The following is an 18,314-nucleotide window of genomic DNA, read 5'->3' as shown; positions in this document are numbered from 1 at the left end:
GACGTTGTATGCGGGGGCGGGGGCGGGAGGGAACAATGGCGGTAGCTCTGTTCTCCTGGGATCTCAGTCCCTTCCCTGGGATCCTGGGCTGTGCGCTCTGCCCTGGTTCACAATCGCAGCCTCACTGGGTCCGCCAGTTGCTGCTTGTGTACTCAGGGTCCACCCGCTGCGATCTTGCATACCCCGAATGGCTTACGCGCTCCCTCCCGGTTGCCTTATGTGCCCAGTTCTCCCTGTTCTCCGCTGCGACCGGGCGCCTGGCTGCTGCTCGTCTCCGCCCCTCCTACCGGTCTGGATGAATGGGTCTACTTCAACTTCTTGGCTGTCCGATTTCCATTCAGATAAATTCTCTGTCAGTTCTGGGTGTTATTCTGCCTCTAAATTGTTGTTGTTCTAATCTTGGTTGTGCGTGGAGGTATGGTGCGTCCACCTATGCCTCCTCCATCTTGCCGGAAGTCAAATGACAAGTTCTAAAAGGAACTTTTTGCAAAACAAACGTGCAGTGAAACTCTGGGGCAAACCCCCTTAATATGGTCATCCTCCCTCCTTTTCCTGTGCTCTTAGGGCCAGGTAGCGTAGCTTTAATTCCTCAGAGTCCCTGGGGTGGTCTGTTTGTCAAGAGTCAGGGCTCCAGTAACACCTCCCCCATCATGGCCATCAAAATGTCTCCAGATGTTGCCAAATGTCCTTTGAGGGGTACAGTAACCCGTAGTTAAGAACTCTTGCCTTGGGTAATATAGAATAAATGCTTGCTGAAGAAACTTGGCTGAGTATTTCAGGTTTTTCCTATTTTATTGTACCAAGCATGTTGATGGCCACAAGAGCGACATGGGTGACAGCCCTGCCCCAGGACACCCTTCCTGATGTGCCCCTGGACCTCTGAGAGCATACATAGATCATTCCGCCCATGTGTTCCCCGTGCCCTGTATCACTGGCTTTTGGCTTAGGCCTGACAGCCCTCATCCTTGTTGGAGGCTGTGAATAGAAACCCTGCTCTTTGTCCTCAGGAACAGACACACGTTTAAGATAAGCCCCTTAATTATAGAATGAGCATGTGGCAGGCACATCCTCAGCTTTGTAAGTCCAGTTTTCAGAACATCTTTTGTAGGATTTAAACAGCCTGACTTTAGGTAGCAGTCTTGTTTTTCACTAAACATGTTGGCATGACTCATCTTTGACTCCTTTCCCTTTCTCTTCAGAAAGGACCTAAGTGTGAAATACCCTGAAGACCTTCCCATCACCCTTCCAAATCTGCTGAGGTTCATTTTGCATCACTCAGACCCTGCTTCTGTCCCCCAGAACTTGGCTAACCCTTCTACCAACGAGTGTCTTCAGAGTGAGACAGTCTTACAGCAGGGGCACATCTCCCATTTGGAGAGGGAGATCTGGAAGCTGAGGGCTGAAATCAGCACCCTTCAGCGAGCACAAATGCAAGTGGAGGCCCAGCTTTCGAGTGCTCGTAGGGATGAGCACCGGCTGCTGCAGCGCCAGCAGACCCTGGAGAAGCAGCACAGCCTGCTCCAGCTGCACAGTGAGCAGCTGCAGGCCCTGTATGAGCAGAAGACCCGGGAACTTGAGGAGGTGGCCCAAAAGCTCCAGGAGCTAGCCGATGCCTCAGAAAACCTGCTCACAGAGAACACATGGCTCAAGATCCTGGTGGCAACCATGGAGCAGAAACTGGAGGGCAAGGACGGAGCTGAAAATCTCACTCCCCCAGAGGAGGTGCACTCTGACTACCCTGAGCCCTCAGGGGCCCCCTGGTTACTTGGTAGCACCCCTCCACCTGCCAATATCAGCTCCCCGCTGGCGGCTGAAAGGAGCAATGAGAATAGGACAGACTAACCTTTTAAATGACATGAAATCAGAGATGAATACTGTACATTGGGAATATATTTATGCAAATTTTATTGAAATTTATTGTAAATAAAGATTTTCTCAGTGGTCTAGAAAATCAACGTGAATGTCATTCAGCTTTTATTGAACAGGGATGACATCCCTTGCACTTATTGCACAAACTTGGTAACTTTGAGACAAAAACAGTAGCACAGTCCACTTGAAGATTTGTCTGAAAAATAAGTCCATACTTTAGTGGCTCAGTGTCAGAGTTCCCTCCCCATTCCCCTACTGTTGCTATTGCGATGACATATAGGATGAAAGGTTAATTTGACTGAAAACTTGAACGCAACATGGGCTATTCAGAAGGAATTCAGTGAGAGGTCATAACTTACTAAGCCAGTTGAGTGTGGGGTTTGGGTGTCTATGCTAAAAAAAGTAGCTATTATGACAAATAACAGTGAGAGCTATTATGTGGTTGTTCTCCAGTTCTACAGGCACTTTCACTCTCTTCCCAGAGACCCCTATGAGTGCCTCACTGTGCCTGTGACGCCCACCTGACACAGCCACCATGCTCATGGGCTTGATTCAGGCTGCGAAGATGTCATCTCTGGCAACTGGGGAGTGGGATAAAGAACTTCCAGAAGTGAAACTAAGGAGAAAGCGACATTTCAGCATTTCAAAACCAAAACTTCACTGGCACAGTAGCAACCTCAGGGCAAGCCTGACAGATAAGTGATGGTCATTTTCAGGGTCAGGCTCAGAGACTAAAAATGCAAGTCCCAGGTGCTCCTGGGTTTCTAAGGTGAACGTCAGCCTAGGTGTTTACTGCTGGCTGCAGACAGTAGAGGTAGAAAGCTTGGAAGTTCTGGAATGCGAGGGGAATGGATCAAATGTCTCTCCACCTTCCAATTTTTCTTGAGTATCCTTCATTAGAAAGCAAACCTTCTCCCTGATTTTTAAGTCGGCACCTTTGGAACTTGTCCCCACTGCCAGCCTACAGGGCCTCGGCTGGTTTCCAGCCTAACTCTCATGCTTGGCCATCCCCAGTTAGGGGCCAAAGACATTTCTTGCTTTCAGCTCAAATTGCCTAACTAGCTACCCTTCTCCCTCCCCCCAAGCTATTACTTAATGTTTGATCCCCCAATTTAGGCATACACTACTAAAATAAATGTTCCCTAAGCTCCCTCCTTGGGGTTCTAGAAAGTAGATGTGGTTCAACATGCTTTTTAGAGGTGATTTGAGTGAGGCAGGCCATAGGTAAGCCACCTTCAGCCTGACCAAGAAGTCAGGGCTCTGATGGTGGTAGGGCTAGCAGGAGAGGCTGAGGCCCCCTTGGGAGCAACCTGCCCTTGCTGCTGACAGGCCACTCATGGCCATTGCATCCAGTTTAAGCCAGGGCTGGCCTCCAATTTATTACTAAGGATGCTGATACAAGCCATAGTTTATAATTGTGATAGTCAGAATGTGCTTAACAGTGGTGGGATTAAAAACCTAAGCAAGTTCACTGAAGTGTACACAAGTGACATCTTGGAGATACAGGCTGTGGAGGCGCTGGCCCGATCCAAGAGCCACTGACTCTTCATCTTTTTGAAAACTAAGTACTCAACCTGAAACTCACTCTCCTGCCCACCAGGTCCCCCAGGTGCCTACTAAGCTTGGGCAGTTAGGGTGTGTCTAGGGGTTCCTGTGTACACATGCACATAAGAAATGCCTTTCCACTGCAGTTGGTACTCTCCTAGGGGGGTCAGGTGACTCTCCTAGGTGACCTGTTGAGGAAAAGAAAATGCAGTACCCAGTGGGTGGGTAGTAATTTAAAGGAAGCAATTTGTGAAAAGGGAAGGAGTGGAGGAAACCTCAAAGTCCCCTTCCCCTCCCCCCTCCAGTGCAGAAAATATTTTAAATACAACAACAAAACCACAGTTTTCTCTCCTGGGCCAATTGGGTTTCAGATAAAAGTAGCCACTGCCTGCTCTGAGAAGCCTGCGCTGAGTAATGCCCGGTGGGGACATGGACAGGGACAGGGAGTGCTCAGCATGCTCAAGACCAAAGGGGCAAGAAACTGCTCTGCTACTAGGATGCCTGGCAGCCCTCAGGACGTGTGCCCTGACCCGTCCTTCACTGGCTCCCAAGCAGCTGCAGTAGCTTCCTTGCAATAATTCCGCTATCAACAGGAACTGGTATTTAACGACCAAACCCATCTAGAGAAAGAGACGGTGGTGTGATCCATCCACTGCTAACCAAACAGAAATCACAACACCCCAACCGGTCAGCTCCAAAACTTAAAACTGACATGTCATATCCTCTATGTACACACACACATATATTAGAGGCTCCTGCCAAGTGCAACTTGGGCCTCACATGTCTAACACCCTCACCCACAGCCTTGACTCAGCTTATTAGTATGGTCAGTCCCATGTACATTATCCGGTATTTTTTAAAAATCAGCAAAAGGTTTAAGCACGTGCTTCTGGGGCCTATTTACAGTTCACAGGTTTGTGAGTTCACGCATTACAGTAGTAGTAGCTCCATCAAGAACAGGCTCAGCTAAACATTCAAGTAACAAAAGCGCTATGGGGCCTTGAACCCAGCAAGGTGAGGTCTACCCACTGCCAGCAATGGGCAGCCCCACCAGGAGGCGGAGGGGATGCCCAGGGCCACTGAGTCCTGGCTTAGGACAGCTGGGACCCCAGGACTCAGTGCATGTGGTGATGAAGCCCAGCGAGGCCATGCCAGGGAGTGTCAACCCCTCCTCTCAATGGCAGCCTGTCTGTGGTTTCCCCCTCCCACGCTTCTCAGTTGGCTGCAAACAGGCCCAGGAGCCTCCATATCCCAGCTCAGCTGTGCACTTCTGGGCCGTTGGGGGTCAGCTTGGCCTTCCTCTCCACACATGGTCCCTTGGCTGAGTACTGCACCAGCAGGAAGGGCTCCTTGGTCTCGCCATCCCCCACGATGCTCTCCTCATCCTCTGACTGGCTGATGCGCTGCAGCCGCAGGTAGCACCAGCAGCCCAGGATCAAGGCCCCCAGGGCAGCGATGGCAATGAGGATGACAATGACTGTGACCACACCTGTGGTGGGGCTGTGGTCCATAATAGACATGGTTGACGCTGGGGGAGGCTTCCTCAGCAGGAAGCTCTTGGGGGTGATCGGATCAGTGAGGCTGGAACTCAGGATGGACACGAGAGGCCTGAAAGACAAAGCGACATGAAACTACATCGGGGACTCTGCAAGGCACTGACAGCCCATGAGCTTGCATTGACTCTTCCATAGGGTCTATTTTTAATCAGTTCTGAAGCCCGACCATCCCACCCTCATCCTAGTGAAAAACACACTGGTTGGCATTTGCTGTTCCTTTGCTTGTGGTGTTACCAGCCTTTTCCTCACTCACTCTGGCCCACCTCCATTCACTACCTTTGGTGCTTCTGCCACCAGACAGGCAGCCACCCTGGCCCAGCCACAGAGCCTGAGATGTGGGCAAAAGGGGCGTCTACAACCTGTGACCCAACTGCAGCATGAGCTTGAAAAAGGGCTTCATTAAGGTAAATGCTCTGGAAGCCCAGCCCCTCTAGGTGTTCACAGGAGTTCAGGGACTGAAAGCCAGTGCTTCATGATGGCCAGAGATGAAGGATTCGACAGCAGGGAAGTGACATCAGCCTCTCCCATGAACAGGTGACATGTAGCTCAATCAAGTCTTCAGGAACACCTGCCAGAGGGTACAGGCGATGACAGCCTTTGCCCACAGGAATACTGCAGCCTCCTGGGAAGAGCCCTGGTCCACCTCACCATCTGAAGGGCAGCAAGGCAGCAGAGTCCTAGAAGATGGAGGCACTTGAGAGAGACTACTTGCCCCTCCCCAAGCTCAGCATCTGGCACAGGCGCCAGACTGCAAATGGGTCAATATACCAAACACCTGAACTACAGATGCAGAAATGCCATACCAAGACAATAGGGGACTGGGTCCCACGATGCTAAACTGGGTAGGGCAGGAGATACTTAGGGAGGCAATGCTGATGCCAAGATGTCCAAGAAAAGCAACTCTTGGGGAACAGCATTTCTGGGGAACAGCGTCTACCAAGACTCTGAAGGCCAGAGAGGGCCTATAGGCAAGTGCAAGGAGCTGAGGGTGCTAGTGGCTGAAGCTGGACCATCAGCTGGTTTGGGTGAAGGCAGGAGGGGGTGTATATGCTGGACCACCAACTTCTGGCCTCCTAACCTCAGACAACTCTCTCCACCTCACTTGAGCCCCTGCTAATGGGGGCTGGTGAGAAGCAAAGGAAAGTGCAGCTGCAGGAAGTGTAGAAGCTACAAAAAAAACCCAGACTCACTGTAGGTGAGGCTAGCTAGCAACAGCCTACTGAGATTAGAAGTGCTGAAGCTAGCAGGCTCCCCTGGGTCCCAAGACCCTGCACTTTATTTCTCATGTCTCACCATAAGCAGAGCAAATAGCAGTAACTAACACCCAGGTGGCTGTGAGAATGCAGGAAAGCACCAAGTCAGCACTCACCGAGAGTGACTGTTTGAATTCGTTTTTGTTTTGAGAAGACTGATATCAATGCAGGTAGACAGGTTGGAAGAGGAAGGTTTTCCCTCTTAAGAGGATGGGATCTGCTGTCCTTGAGCAATAACAGCTTTAACTAAAAATAAAAATGATTTTTTGCACACTAGGAAGTCTTTCCTCTCCCAAGGCCAGGTCTGCCTGAAGGTCAACACCCTGGAGTCTGTCTGGGGACCAGGCCCTGGAAAAACCCTATAGACCCCTGATTTCCACTTGCCACCATGCCCACATTTGCAGAAGGGTCCTGGGCAGGAGAGGGGTGATAGCTCTAGAGTCTGCTTTCTTCTTACCACCTCCAGGGTCAATAACACTGCGATCACTCTCAGTGGGCTCCCTGGTCCACCATGCAGGCCCATTGCAGCTAGTGCCCTTGTCTTCCAGAGGAAGAGCCCCCAAGTCTTTATAGTGACCTACAGAACCTGGTATGCTGCACGCCCAGGCCAGTCCCTCTGCCCAAATGTTCTGCTCCCCTTACCCTTGTTCAATGGTTCTCAATAGGGCAACTATGCCCGCCAGGGAACATTTGGCAACATCTGGAGACATTTTTGATGGACATGACTGGTGTGTATGGAGTGCTACCAAGTGGATAGAGAGCAGGGATGCTGCTCAAGATCCCACAGAGCATGGGACAGCCCTCTCCCACCCCAACAAAGATCAATAGTGTGGAGGTCAAGAAACTCTGCCCTTGTTAACTCCAGCTCGGGCAGGGAAGTCTCCTGATCCCACAGGCCAGAAGGGTATCTTGGTACTGTGAGTACACTTGATTCCTCCCTCCAGGGCACTAGACTCAGTTTGCAACCCTGCTTTTGTAGCACAGCCATCTGGTTAGCACCCACCTCCCCCATCAGACTGTATATGCTGCATGAGTAGCTCTGCACCCCTCTGTGCCCCAGGTGTACAGGTCATCCTTGCCGCTCCCCTGCCACTGTTAGGGCTGTTGTAGTTTCCCACAACCCCGCTCAGCCTGTCTTCTCAGCCCTCCAGATGGAACAGGTGACTCTCCCCCTGGCCCCCCACCTCAGAGCCTACCAGCTTTGGCTAGGTGAACCTGTCCCAACCTCCATTTTCTCTTCCTGCTCGGGACACCACGTACCTGCCTTGTCCCACTCCACTTCCCTCTCTCCACTGGACCTCTTGTTCCCAGCACTTGCTGGGGTACCTGACCTCCCATCGTGCTCACAGACAGGAAAGGAAGTCAGTATCAATTCAGAAGGGGAAGTGTGTGTTTGAGGAGTGGGAGGGGTTTAGGGGCAGGAAGTGGGAAATCAAATAGTGGCAGCAAGATCTGGGGAGGGGGGACCCCAGGGGCCAAACCTGCTGAAGCCAGTGGTCCTGAACTAATGAGGAAACTGAGGCTGAGGCAGAGGCAGCACCCCTCCAACCCCCGGCTCAAAGGGACTCTCTGAGAGGTGTGGTAACCTCAAAAGACACTAGCTGCCCCTGACCAGGCCAGGAGTGGGCACAACCAGGTCTAGGCCCCTTACCCCCGAGCGCACAGAGCCAGGTGACCAGGCCACAGTCATGCCTGTCCTCTCTCCAAGTGTTTGTTTGTTCCTTCATTCACTCAGCAAGTATTTCCTGAGAATTCATCTTTTAAAAAATCTGATCATATCACCCCCTGTTCAGAACCCTCCCCGATACCAGCAGAGAATCTAAATTCCTTGCCTTCTTGAGCTTCAGCACACCCTCCACCCTCCCACCTCAAAGCCTCTGCCCTTTCTGTTCCTTGTGCCTGGAATGTTCTTCCCTGACTGTCCCAGTTCTGGCTCCCTCCTACTTTTAGGGACTTTCTTAGAAGGTATATCTTGGGGGATGCCTTTCTAGACCACCCCGGCTCCAGATGCCCCTCTACCCCATACGTGCCATCACCTTGCACTATTTCATTTTATTTCCAAGCTCTCTCTGCTACCTGAAATCCTCTTGGGTCAGGAAACATGTTTCCTGGCTTCTGTCTCCTTCCTGCAGTGGACTCTCAGCCAGAAAGAAGAGGGCACTGACCATCTTGCCCGCTGTGGGATTCCCAGCCCCTTTATCAGCACACAACAGGTGCTCAATAAATGTCTGCTGAGTGCTCCAAGCCCAGGGATACAGTGATGAATCAGAGAAGACCGTGTTCTCTTAGGGATCATGGTTGGCAGTATCCATCCCTGAGTCAGCTCCCTCCCTCCAAAGCCACTCCCACGACCCTGGGCATGGGTCCCCATGACTGTCCCAACAGACTCAAGGAAGCCAGCAGCCTTCAGGGAAGGGCAGGCTGCAGCCTGAGTGCAGCGGTAGGAGCAAAACATGCAGGTGGAGCCTGGGCAGGCCCGAGCCCATGGCGGGACAGCTGTCACTGTGAGTGCTGAGTGGTGGGGACAGGAGGAGGCCTCCAAAAAGTAGAGCCCAGAGGAAACCTGAAGCTTGAGGGAGGGAGGCTGGCTGGCCAGCCTGCGCTGGACCCCACCCTATCTGCTTTGCCTCTCCTGGGGCTTCCCCTATCTTCAACCCCCATGCCCCTCTGAGCTAAGGTGTCTTCTGCAAGTCAGCTGCCCCTCATCCTAATCCAGGAAAGCCCCAGGTGGGATATGGAGGGCCACTACTTGGGCAAGGCAGACACGTAAGATGGCATCTGAGAAACCTGACTCCCTCAGGACGATCGTCAGAGTAGTTAACATTTGTTCCATACAGTCATTTAATTTTCCCAAATCCCCAGCAGCTAACACTGCTTGCCGTTATCATCCCCATTTTACAGATGAAGAAACTGAGGCACAGAGCATTTGAGTGTACTGACCAAGAGTAGAAAGCTAGGAAGCAGGATGTGACCTCAGAAAGGGAGTCCAGCAGAGCAAAGGGTAGGGTCTCCCAGTACAGAAAGCCAGGCCAGCTTGGGGACCACAGCATAGCTAGGGGCCTGTGGTCTCTGGGCACTGGAGATAGGCAATGGACTAGATTTCTCCACCCCACCTATGTAGCAGGGGTGTCCAACCCATGGGCCCATGGGCCACATGTGGCCCAGGATGGCTAGGAATGCAGCCCAACACAAAGTCATACATTTACTTAAAACCTTTTTTTGCTCATCAGTTTTTGTTAAGTGTTTGTGTATTTAATGTGTGGCCCAAGACAATTCTTCCAGTGTAGCCCAGAGATGCCCAAAGATTGGACACCCCTGCTTATGCAGCATCTCCATGCCAGCTCCCTCAGGACAAAGGTTGGCACCGAAAATCCAAGGCCATTGGATCCCCCCCCCAAACATACAGGGCCAATCTCTACCCTCCCTGTCTCCTTCAGCCAAGGGTGGTCTGAACCTCACCTTGGATCTCACCCACTACTCCCAGTAAAATAAGACCTAATGCCCAGCCTCTCCAGTCTGCAAGGCCACTCCTTTGAGCTCCCTGCCCCTTGTCCCCTCTGTCCACCAATGGCTTCAAAAGGACAGTCCTCAGCCAACACCTCCCACTGTCCTGCTGTCCCTAAGAGGCCCCCAGCTTACATCTTCCTCAATATAAGGTGAGGTTCCAGTTGTCCCTGCCTTTTCACGAGGCCCCCAAACTTAAGCCATAACCCCACTCAACAGGTCACTGCACACACTCAAGGCCCAGTGGGACCACAGCCAGCAAAAAGCAGATTTGATACTCCTTCACTCCACCCCGTTTCTTCACCTGTTATTGTGAACTGTTTTGACCCAGCCAAGCAAGCTTCACTGGCCTGTTTCTCAGTGTGCAAAACGGGGATGAGGCCCTGACCTCACCCATCAAATTTGGGGGGGCATGAGAAGTGGTAAGAAATGTGAAAACAAAGGGCCACGGGGCTACCAGGTTTGCTTGTCACCAGGTACCACACCCTCCTGGGTGCCACAGAGAGGACAGTGAGCCCTTAGGATCCCTGTTCCCTCGGGACTTGCCTTGCAGCAGGGTACAGAGCCTGGTCCAGACCCAATGCCACAAATAGTCCCTTCCTCAGGGACACTTTGCCACAGCCTTCTCACTTAACTGGGCATATCATGAGTTTCACCCAGTCCAGCTGGATACTAGCTCGCCACTCCCGCCTTCTCTGGCTGCCCTGTTTAGAGGGAGCCAGCCATCCCCCACCCCAGGGGATTCCAGCACGGCCCTCACCCCCAACAAAGCCATCTGTTAAGTGTGCCAACTATCTTCATCAGACCCCAGTTCACAAATCAGAAACATCTCCTGCCAGGTTTCTGATTAGGAACATAGAATGGTAGAGAGGATGGGGCACTGCTGGGCACAGTCAAGGTGCAAGTGGAACATTTGCTCTGTTTTAAGCCCCAGCTGGCCAGCACCAAGAGAAGTGAGGATGCTCATGGGAGAGTAACAATTACAGGGCTGGGCCCGGCTCTGCAGCCAGTGTCATCTCATCCTCCCACCCCCACCCTCCTGAAGAGGAAACTCGCACCAGAACCCCGCAGGTTCCCATCTGCAGAAGAGGAAGCTAGCTGGGGCAGAGCCTAGGGACTGCCCCAAGGTCAGACTGGGTCTCCTACAGCCCAAAGCTTGAGACTCATGCCCCCACCCTTCAGCCACTGGCCATTCTCAGTGGCTGCCCCAGGGTCAGCCCACTTGGTTAAACAAGTTTAGTAATAACAGATGCCTGACAAAAGTTGGAGATGATTACTATGTGCCAGGCACCGAGGTAACACTTCACACGATCATCTCCTTTCAGCCTCAAAACAACTCTAGATTTGAGTTATTACTATGTCCACTTGGCTCAGAGAAGTTAAATCAATTGCCCAAGGTCACACAGCTCAAAATTAGCTGCACAGGGATTCAAATCCAGCAAGCCTGAATCCAGAATCTTGATTTCAACCTTAACTCTTAGAGTGTGATATTCTTGGCACACACTTCCCCATTCCCATGCTAGAAAGGCCAGGAGACAAGTGACCTCCAGTGAGACCCCCCCCCCACCACCCAGCAGGGGCAGCTGGACGACCTGGGCAGAGGGTTCTATGCGGGGTACACAGGGATGACAAGCACCCCAGCAGCTCGCGGGTGCTGAGTGCGGACAACGTGCAGGCGCTGTGCCAGGCGTGCTCCACGCATCCTCTCATTTAATCCGCTGAGCCGATTCCTTCGTCTCCCCCATTCTACCAAGGAGCTGTGTGAGGCTGGAAAAGGGGCTTGGCCCAGAGGGCGACAGCTGGAGGGGGTAGGAGAGCTGGAGAGACAACTCCAGTCCTCCTGAAAGGGCGGGGGGACCGGGGACCACGAGACCCAGTCATGCCCACGCCGCGCAGCCACTGCCGACGGAACCTGGCACCAAATGCTGCGGCTGTCCTCAGTTTCTCCACCTGCCAAATGGGCGCCATCCCTCACTAGTACCCCACCCCTACCCCCAGGAGCCCTCTTAACCACCCTGGGGGCTGCCAGGACCCCGGCTTCGTCCGTTATTTAAAAAAAAAAACTGCGAAGTGTCGGGAGAAAATAGGCCGACCAGGGGCACAAAACTGTGGGCCGTGGTAGGGGACATGCACCGGGTAGGGGGAAAGGGGGGGACACAAGCTCCTCTCAAAGCTGCCGCCGCCCCCTGCCGCCTTCTTTGTCCCGATCTCGCCGCAGCGCAGCGGACAAAGAACCCCCGCCTGCGGGCGCGGCCCCCCGGAACAGACCCTCCTCCTGGAGACGCGTCCCCGCAGAACTGCCCCTCCCCCGCCGCAGGGACGCCCCCCCACCCCAGTCCCGCGGCTAAGCTGCCGAGCGCTCGCCCCCACCCCATTCCAGGTTGCCCCCTCCCCTCCTGCGAGACCCCGCCCGACCCGATCACCCAGCTCATTCAGCCTCACTCACCATGGCGCCGCCTGCAGCCCCGCTAGATCGCCCCGCAGCAACCCTGCGGGCCCGGCTCCGCCCGCCAGCCAGCCCGGTCCGGCCCGGCGCACAGTCCGGACGCAGGAGCCTAAGCTCTGCGGCGGGCGGGGCAGCTTAGGCTACCACCCCGGACGGGGGCGGACCCCGCCTGGTGCAGCCAATGGGAGCCCGCGCTGGGACGGCGGGGCGGGGTGGAGTCACGTGCTCTCGGGGCCCGGGCGGTTAAGGCTGGGCGGGGGCAGCACGCAGCTGGCCGAAAGGGGGCGGTGGGTGAATTAGTGCCCGGCCTAGGGGGCTTCGGAGCCCGGGGCTCCTGGCCCCGGGAAACCTCTCTCCAACCTCCGGAGGCTACCCTTAATCAACTCTGGTTTGCAGAGGGGAAACTGAGGCGCACAGCAGATAAGAATGTTGCCACGAAGGGGGACCGGCGGAATGCCGAGCAGGGCAGGAGATTAGGACCCCTGAGTTGAATGTTCTTGCTTAGGACGGGAGCTGGTCACTAACTTGTTCTTTAGTTCATGTGTTGTCTTGTCTCTTCCCTTTCCCTTCCCTTTCCCTTTCCCTTTCCCTTCCCTTCCCTTTCCCTTCCCTTTCCCTTCCCTTCCCCTTCCCTTCCCTTTCCCTTCCCTTTCCCTTCCCTTCCCTTTCCTTTCCTTTCCTTTCCTTTCCTTTCCTTTCCTTTCCTTTCCATTCCATTCCTTTCCTTTCCTCCCTTCCTTCCTTCTTCCCTTCTTTTCTTCATTCAGTATTTTTGGAACACCGACCATGTGCCTGTTAGGCCAGTAGCTTCAAGATCCACCAGCAAGAAGACAAGGTTCTCGCAGCCCTCAGGGAGCTCTCATTCTGATGAGGGCTGACGCTGCTGGGAATTTGCAGCCCCTTGGCTGTTTATAATCATGATTATTTAACATAATAACCCCGATTAGGCCCCTACCAACTGCCATGCCCTGTAGTAACCACTCAACACATTTTATCAAGAGAGCTCGGAAAGGAAGAACTATCCCGTTTTACAGATGAGGAACCCGAGCCTCTGCAAGGCAGAAGTACCACAGCTAGCTTGTGATGGAGGCAGGATTTGAGGCCTGGCCTGGGAACACTGAGATGCTAGTTAGTGCAGTGATTTCCACTTGCCTACCCAACAAGGGAGTTCAGTGAGAGGACACCCTGCCTTGTAGCCAGCTGGGGCCCCCAAGAGGGTGAGGGTGGGTCCTGCATGACCTCTGTGGCCCAAGTTCCCTGGGCCACTGCCTCTGGCTTGGAAAGCAGGAAGGGGCAGGTGAAGCACTCATTTTGGGAGCTGGGGGGGATTGTTGGCTGGAAAGGTCTCCCCCAGCCTTTTAGTGGATCCTTTGGGAGAAGATGGGGACACAACTCACAAGGCCATGGTGGCCAGGCTCTCCTTACTCTCTTCACTGCAGCCTGGACCAGCTCTCTTTCCTGCTTCAGATATACCAAGTTGTTTCCCATCTCTAGGCCTTTGGTATGTCCTCCAGCTGAAACATTCTTCCACTTCATTTTTCATATCTCCACCTAAATGGCCTTCCTCAGGAAGGCCCTCTCTGATTTCTACCCAAGAATGGTTTCCTTTGAAATTGTATATTGTCTCCTCTGTGCGTTGTGAAATTGTACATTTTTCAGTGTGCATGATTAACTTTTGGTCTGTTCCCCAGGAGTAGGTCAGTTTCATTCAATACCATGTGTCTGCAGGATAGTACCTGGCACACAGTATGTGCTGAATGCATGTGTGCTGAATAAATGAATGAATGAATGATTAGGCTGCAAAGCTCCAGGCCTGGCCCAGCTGCATCTATGCCAAGAGGGCAGCCCCAGATAGTGAAATGGTAGTTGAGCAGGAATGGGGGAAAGAGAGACAGAGGGACGCCCAGCTCTAGGCCAGGTGCCCCAGAGGCCAGAGCCAAGTGTCTCAAACAGCTCCTGCTCACCAGTATGTCCACCACTGTCCTCAAAGGCTCATGCTCCATCAGCCACACCTGGAATCCTAGAGCAGAAGGAAACAGGTTCTTCCCACAGACCCAGTTACAGTGGCCTCTGTGGTCCCAGCCTGAAGTTGTCAAAGACCTCATTAGTGGTGAAGATGTGGGAGGGGCCAGGGCTGACCCCTGGGAGGGGTCAGAGCCAGGGCTGGCAAAGTGATGACAGAGGAAGCGGGGACACTTTTGGAGACAAGGTTCTAGTAGGAAAAAATGGTGAGGTGGAGTGTAACATGGCAGAGAAGTTGAGAGTTAGACTGCCTGGACCCAAATCCAGCCTTTCCTGCTGGGTAGCTTTGGAAAAGCAGCCTATCCGCTCTGTTCCTCAATTTCCTCCTCTGAAAAATGGGGGTCAGAGTAAAGTTGACTTCACAGGTTCTTGCAGCCCTCGGGGAGCCCCTCACTTGCTGTTGTGAGCACCTCAGGTGCTTGGTACATAGGCAGCAATCCCACCCGTTCACTGGTAACATTAGTAACAGGGTCAGACAGGTGTGGGGTGAACTTGGGCTTCCCCATTTGGAACTTGGGCAAGTTACTACACCTCTCTGAGCCTCAGGCTCCCCATTTTCATGTGGATCTCATGTAACATACCTCTGGGGTGCTAAGAAGCAGGGGCCTCGGAGTACCTCACCTGGTCCCAGACTAAGTTGCTTCAATTGTAACAATAACAATAAATAATAAAAATAGCAGGAAACACTGTTTGAAGCACTACATGTGCATGAACTCATTTTAATCCCCATTTTACAGATGGGGAAATGGAGGCACAGAGTGGCACATGTGCACAGAGATCCCCTGGGGATCTTTGTTAAAATGCAGTTGCTGACTCAGTAGGTCTAGGCATGAGAGTCTCCATTTGTCACAAGCTGATAGTTGGGGACCACACTCCGAGCAGTGAGAGGCTAAAGCCCTTGGTTAAGACTATATAGGTGGTGAGCAGGGAACCTGGATTCAAGCTCACACAGTAGGCCTCAGAGTCTTGTGCTTAACTGCCAACCTAACTGCCTGTCCCAACCCCAGGTTTCTCCCCTACAAAGAAGAGGCAGGAAGTAGAGCTCCCCTCCCCAAGCTCATTTCCTCTCCCGGGGGCCTCTACCATTTCCCTCCATGGTGACATTTGGCCTTTAGAACCTCCCTGCTTCCAGTGTCTGAGGGGTCCTGCCTGTTAGTTGCAGGGAGGTTCTCAGATGCTCATTAGCCAGGAAGATAACTAAGGGCAGGGGATGAGCTCACCCTGGCTCTCTAGGGGCTTGCTGTGGCCCATTTGAGTCTGCCCTATGCCAGCCTGGCCCTGTGCCTGCTTCCCTTTGCCTGAGAAGCTGGGAAAAGAAGGGACTTGCTAGGCCTCAGCCAGCCTCATGGAAGACTCCCTCCAGCTGGGCCTCCCTGCCTAGCTCACAGCCAACAGGCTGAGCAGGCTTCTACTCCACTGGCATCCCCATAAGTGTTCCAGGCCTAAAAATGATACGAAAACTGCTTGGTTAGTGAGGAACTCCTCAAAGAGCGAGAGGTGACCCATGGTGAGTTCTGCAGGGTTAGGTTAGGTGGGACACAGAGAGCGCATCACCTAGCAATGAATCATACAACAATTCTCATTCAAAGGGAGAAAGCCTCACTTGCTCTTCTGTGGCTTTAACATCTCTTCACACCAGCTTCCCTTATAACCAGGAGGTTGCAGACTTCAAACTTAGAGTTTTGGCAATCCACACTCTTAAGCTAGAGTTTAATAATGTGTCATTTTGGGGGTATTTATGTTCACAGTTACCTTCTGTTTTGGGCACAATTATTGCTTTTCCATTTGTGATAGTGACATGTCTATTCCTTTTTAAATCCATCCATTTAGGGGGGAAATGGTGAATTAACTTAAAGCAAAGTATTAATGGAAGTAGCTAGCAGCGGTATGGGGAGATGAAAACAGTGGGGACAGTGGCAAACATGGCTGAAGCGGGAGACCTGCTGGAGATGAAACAGAGGGCTGCTCACAGCCCTGGCACCCCACAGTCTTCTTACTGCAGGGCCCATCAGACTACTCAGCCTGGAGATGAAAAACATCCCACATGCTCCACATCTGTCAGAAAAGTCCATCTAGGTTGTCCTGGGTTGAATGGAGCCTGGTTTGGCTTTGGTCCTTATGCCTGGGGTCCATGGTATCAGTGTGATGAGGAACAGACTAAGGGAGGGGAGTTGGCTGTCCAGCCTGAGGTGCTCCCCACCCCCAGCCTGCCCTGCTTTTCCATCTTGTAGCATTGACGCCCCCAAACACACATACACATGTGAGTGTGTGTGCACGCACACACACCCCTGAGCATTGGAGCTTGTTAATCATCCACCCATTCATTCAGTTATTCATTGATTCAAGCAATCATTATTAAGCACCTACTATGTGCCAAACACTGTGCTAGGTGCTGGGGAGACAGCCGTGAGCCAATTAGGCAAATCTTAGTCCTCATGATGTTTATATTCTCCTGGGAGAAGACAGATGATAAACACAGAAATCAGTACAGTATATGGCATGTTGGACAGTGTATGTACCATGAAAAAAGAATCAGCTAAGAGGTGTGAGAGCATGAAGAGGTCGAGGTGTGGATGTCCTCTCTGAGAAGGTGTGCTTGGCACTGTGACAGATGCAGCCTTGTCCCAGCACCAGGAAACTCACAGATGTGGAAGCAGGCAGACAATGAGTGAGCACTGGGCAGGGGTCTCTCTTATTTTTATTTTTAAGTGATTTTATAGTGAACTTCAGGTACACAAAATGATAGACAGATTACAATCCAGATCATGGTGTATTCTCTTTTTTGGCCCTTATATGACCTGCTTTTACTTAAAATTTCATAGTTATTTTAATCATGTAATGCATACCAGGTAGCTCATCAATCAAAACAAAAGCTAGTGTCCTAACAATGGCCAACATTCAATTCTGAGATTCCCCCCATCCCATCCCCTGCCTGGGGTCCCCTTTGTACATTTTAATTATACCTATATCCTAAAAGCATAGTTTTAAATTTTAGTTTCTTCTTACTAACTTTATTAAAAGGGTATATTAGTTTCATAAGGCTGCTGGGACAGATTACTATAAAGTGGGTGGCTTAAAATAAGAGAAATTTTGGACTTCCGGCCAAGATGGAGGCCTAGGTAGACACACTGTGCCTCCTCACACAACCAAGATAGGGACAACAACAATTTAGAAATAGAATAACAACCAGAACTGACAGAAAATTGAACTGTATGGGAGCCGGACAACCAAGGAGTTAAAACAGACATGTTCATCTAGACCGGTAGGAGGGGCGGAGTCGGGCAGCTGGGCGGAGAGGTGTTTAGTGGCACAAAGAGCTTTGGGACCAGGTGTGCAAGACCACAGAGGGTGGACCCTGGGTGCGGGGTGGCAACTGGCAGACCCAGCAAGGCTGCAATTGTGAAGCAAGGAATTGTGTGCAACCCAGGGTCCCAGTGTCAGGAAATAGAGCCTCGGGGCACTGATTGAAAACACCTGTGGGAGTTGAGGTGCAGGGGGAGACTCTCAGCCTCACAGGAGAGGTTGTTGCAGAGACCCACAGGGTCCTAGAACGTGCACAAGCCCACGCAAATGGGAATCAGCACCAGAAAGGCCCAGTTTGCTTGGGGGATGCAGCGAAGTCCAACAGATAGCGGAGTAAGTGCCATTGTTTCCTCTCAGACCCCACCCCACATACAGCATCACAATGCTGTATTGCCCCACCCTGGTGAACACCTAAGGCTCTGCCCCTCATATGTAACAGGCGCAACAAGACAAAAAAAAAATGGCCCAAACAGAAGAACAGATCAAAGCTCCAGAACAAATACAACTAAGCGACCAAGAGATAGCCAATCTATTAGATGCACACAGTTCAAAGCACTGGTGATCAGGATGCTCACAGAATTGGTTGAATTTGGTCACAAATTAGATGAAAAAATGATGGCTATGCTAAGTGAAATGAAGGAAAATGCCCAGGGAACCAATAGTGATGGGAAGAAAACTGGGACTCAAATCAATGGAGTGGACCAGAAGGAAGAAACAACCAAACAGAAAAGAATGGAGAAATAAAAATTTAAAAAAATGAGGATAGACTTAGCAACCTCCAGGACATCTTTAAATGTTCCAACATCCGAATTATAG

The 18,314-nt window shown here is 52.0% G+C and overlaps 2 protein-coding genes across 3 annotated transcripts in view; one reads left to right on the top strand and one right to left on the bottom strand.

Moving 5' to 3' along the window:
• Positions 1-1,951, top strand: part of TXNDC11 (thioredoxin domain containing 11) — a 63,409-nt gene extending 61,458 nt beyond the window's left edge. The window contains exon 12 of the mRNA XM_045819351.1: positions 1,200-1,951. Coding sequence (XP_045675307.1) covers positions 1,200-1,842 — 643 coding nt within the window. The 3' untranslated portion in view covers positions 1,843-1,951. The remainder of the gene's footprint in view (positions 1-1,199) is intronic.
• On the bottom strand, positions 1,889-12,314 carry SNN (stannin). Of its 2 annotated transcripts, none has more exons than XM_045819352.1 (2): positions 12,174-12,314; positions 1,889-5,022 (listed from the first exon to the last, which is right to left on the bottom strand). In XM_045819352.1, the coding sequence occupies exon 2, from the start codon at positions 4,932-4,934 to the stop codon at positions 4,671-4,673; it is 264 nt and encodes an 87-aa protein (XP_045675308.1). In that variant the 5' UTR covers positions 4,935-5,022; positions 12,174-12,314; the 3' UTR covers positions 1,889-4,670. The 2 variants fall into 2 exon arrangements, with proteins under 2 accessions (XP_045675308.1, XP_045675309.1); XM_045819353.1 differs by lacking the exon at positions 12,174-12,314 and adding an exon at positions 7,484-7,580.
• Between the last annotated feature and the right edge of the window lie 6,000 nt (positions 12,315-18,314).

This window comes from Phyllostomus hastatus, unplaced genomic scaffold, assembly GCF_019186645.2.
Source record: "Phyllostomus hastatus isolate PE091 unplaced genomic scaffold, TTU_PhHast_1.1 phas_scaffold_385, whole genome shotgun sequence".
In the NCBI taxonomy this organism is placed as follows: Eukaryota; Metazoa; Chordata; class Mammalia; order Chiroptera; family Phyllostomidae; genus Phyllostomus; species Phyllostomus hastatus.
The sequence above is the reverse complement of the archived record's forward strand: the minus strand, read 5'-3'. Positions and strand labels throughout refer to the sequence as shown.

Excerpts from the sequence above, each read along its gene's own strand:
- SNN (XM_045819352.1), bottom strand. The coding sequence starts at position 4,934 with ATGTCTATTATGGACCACAGCCCCACCACAGGTGTGGTCACAGTCATT.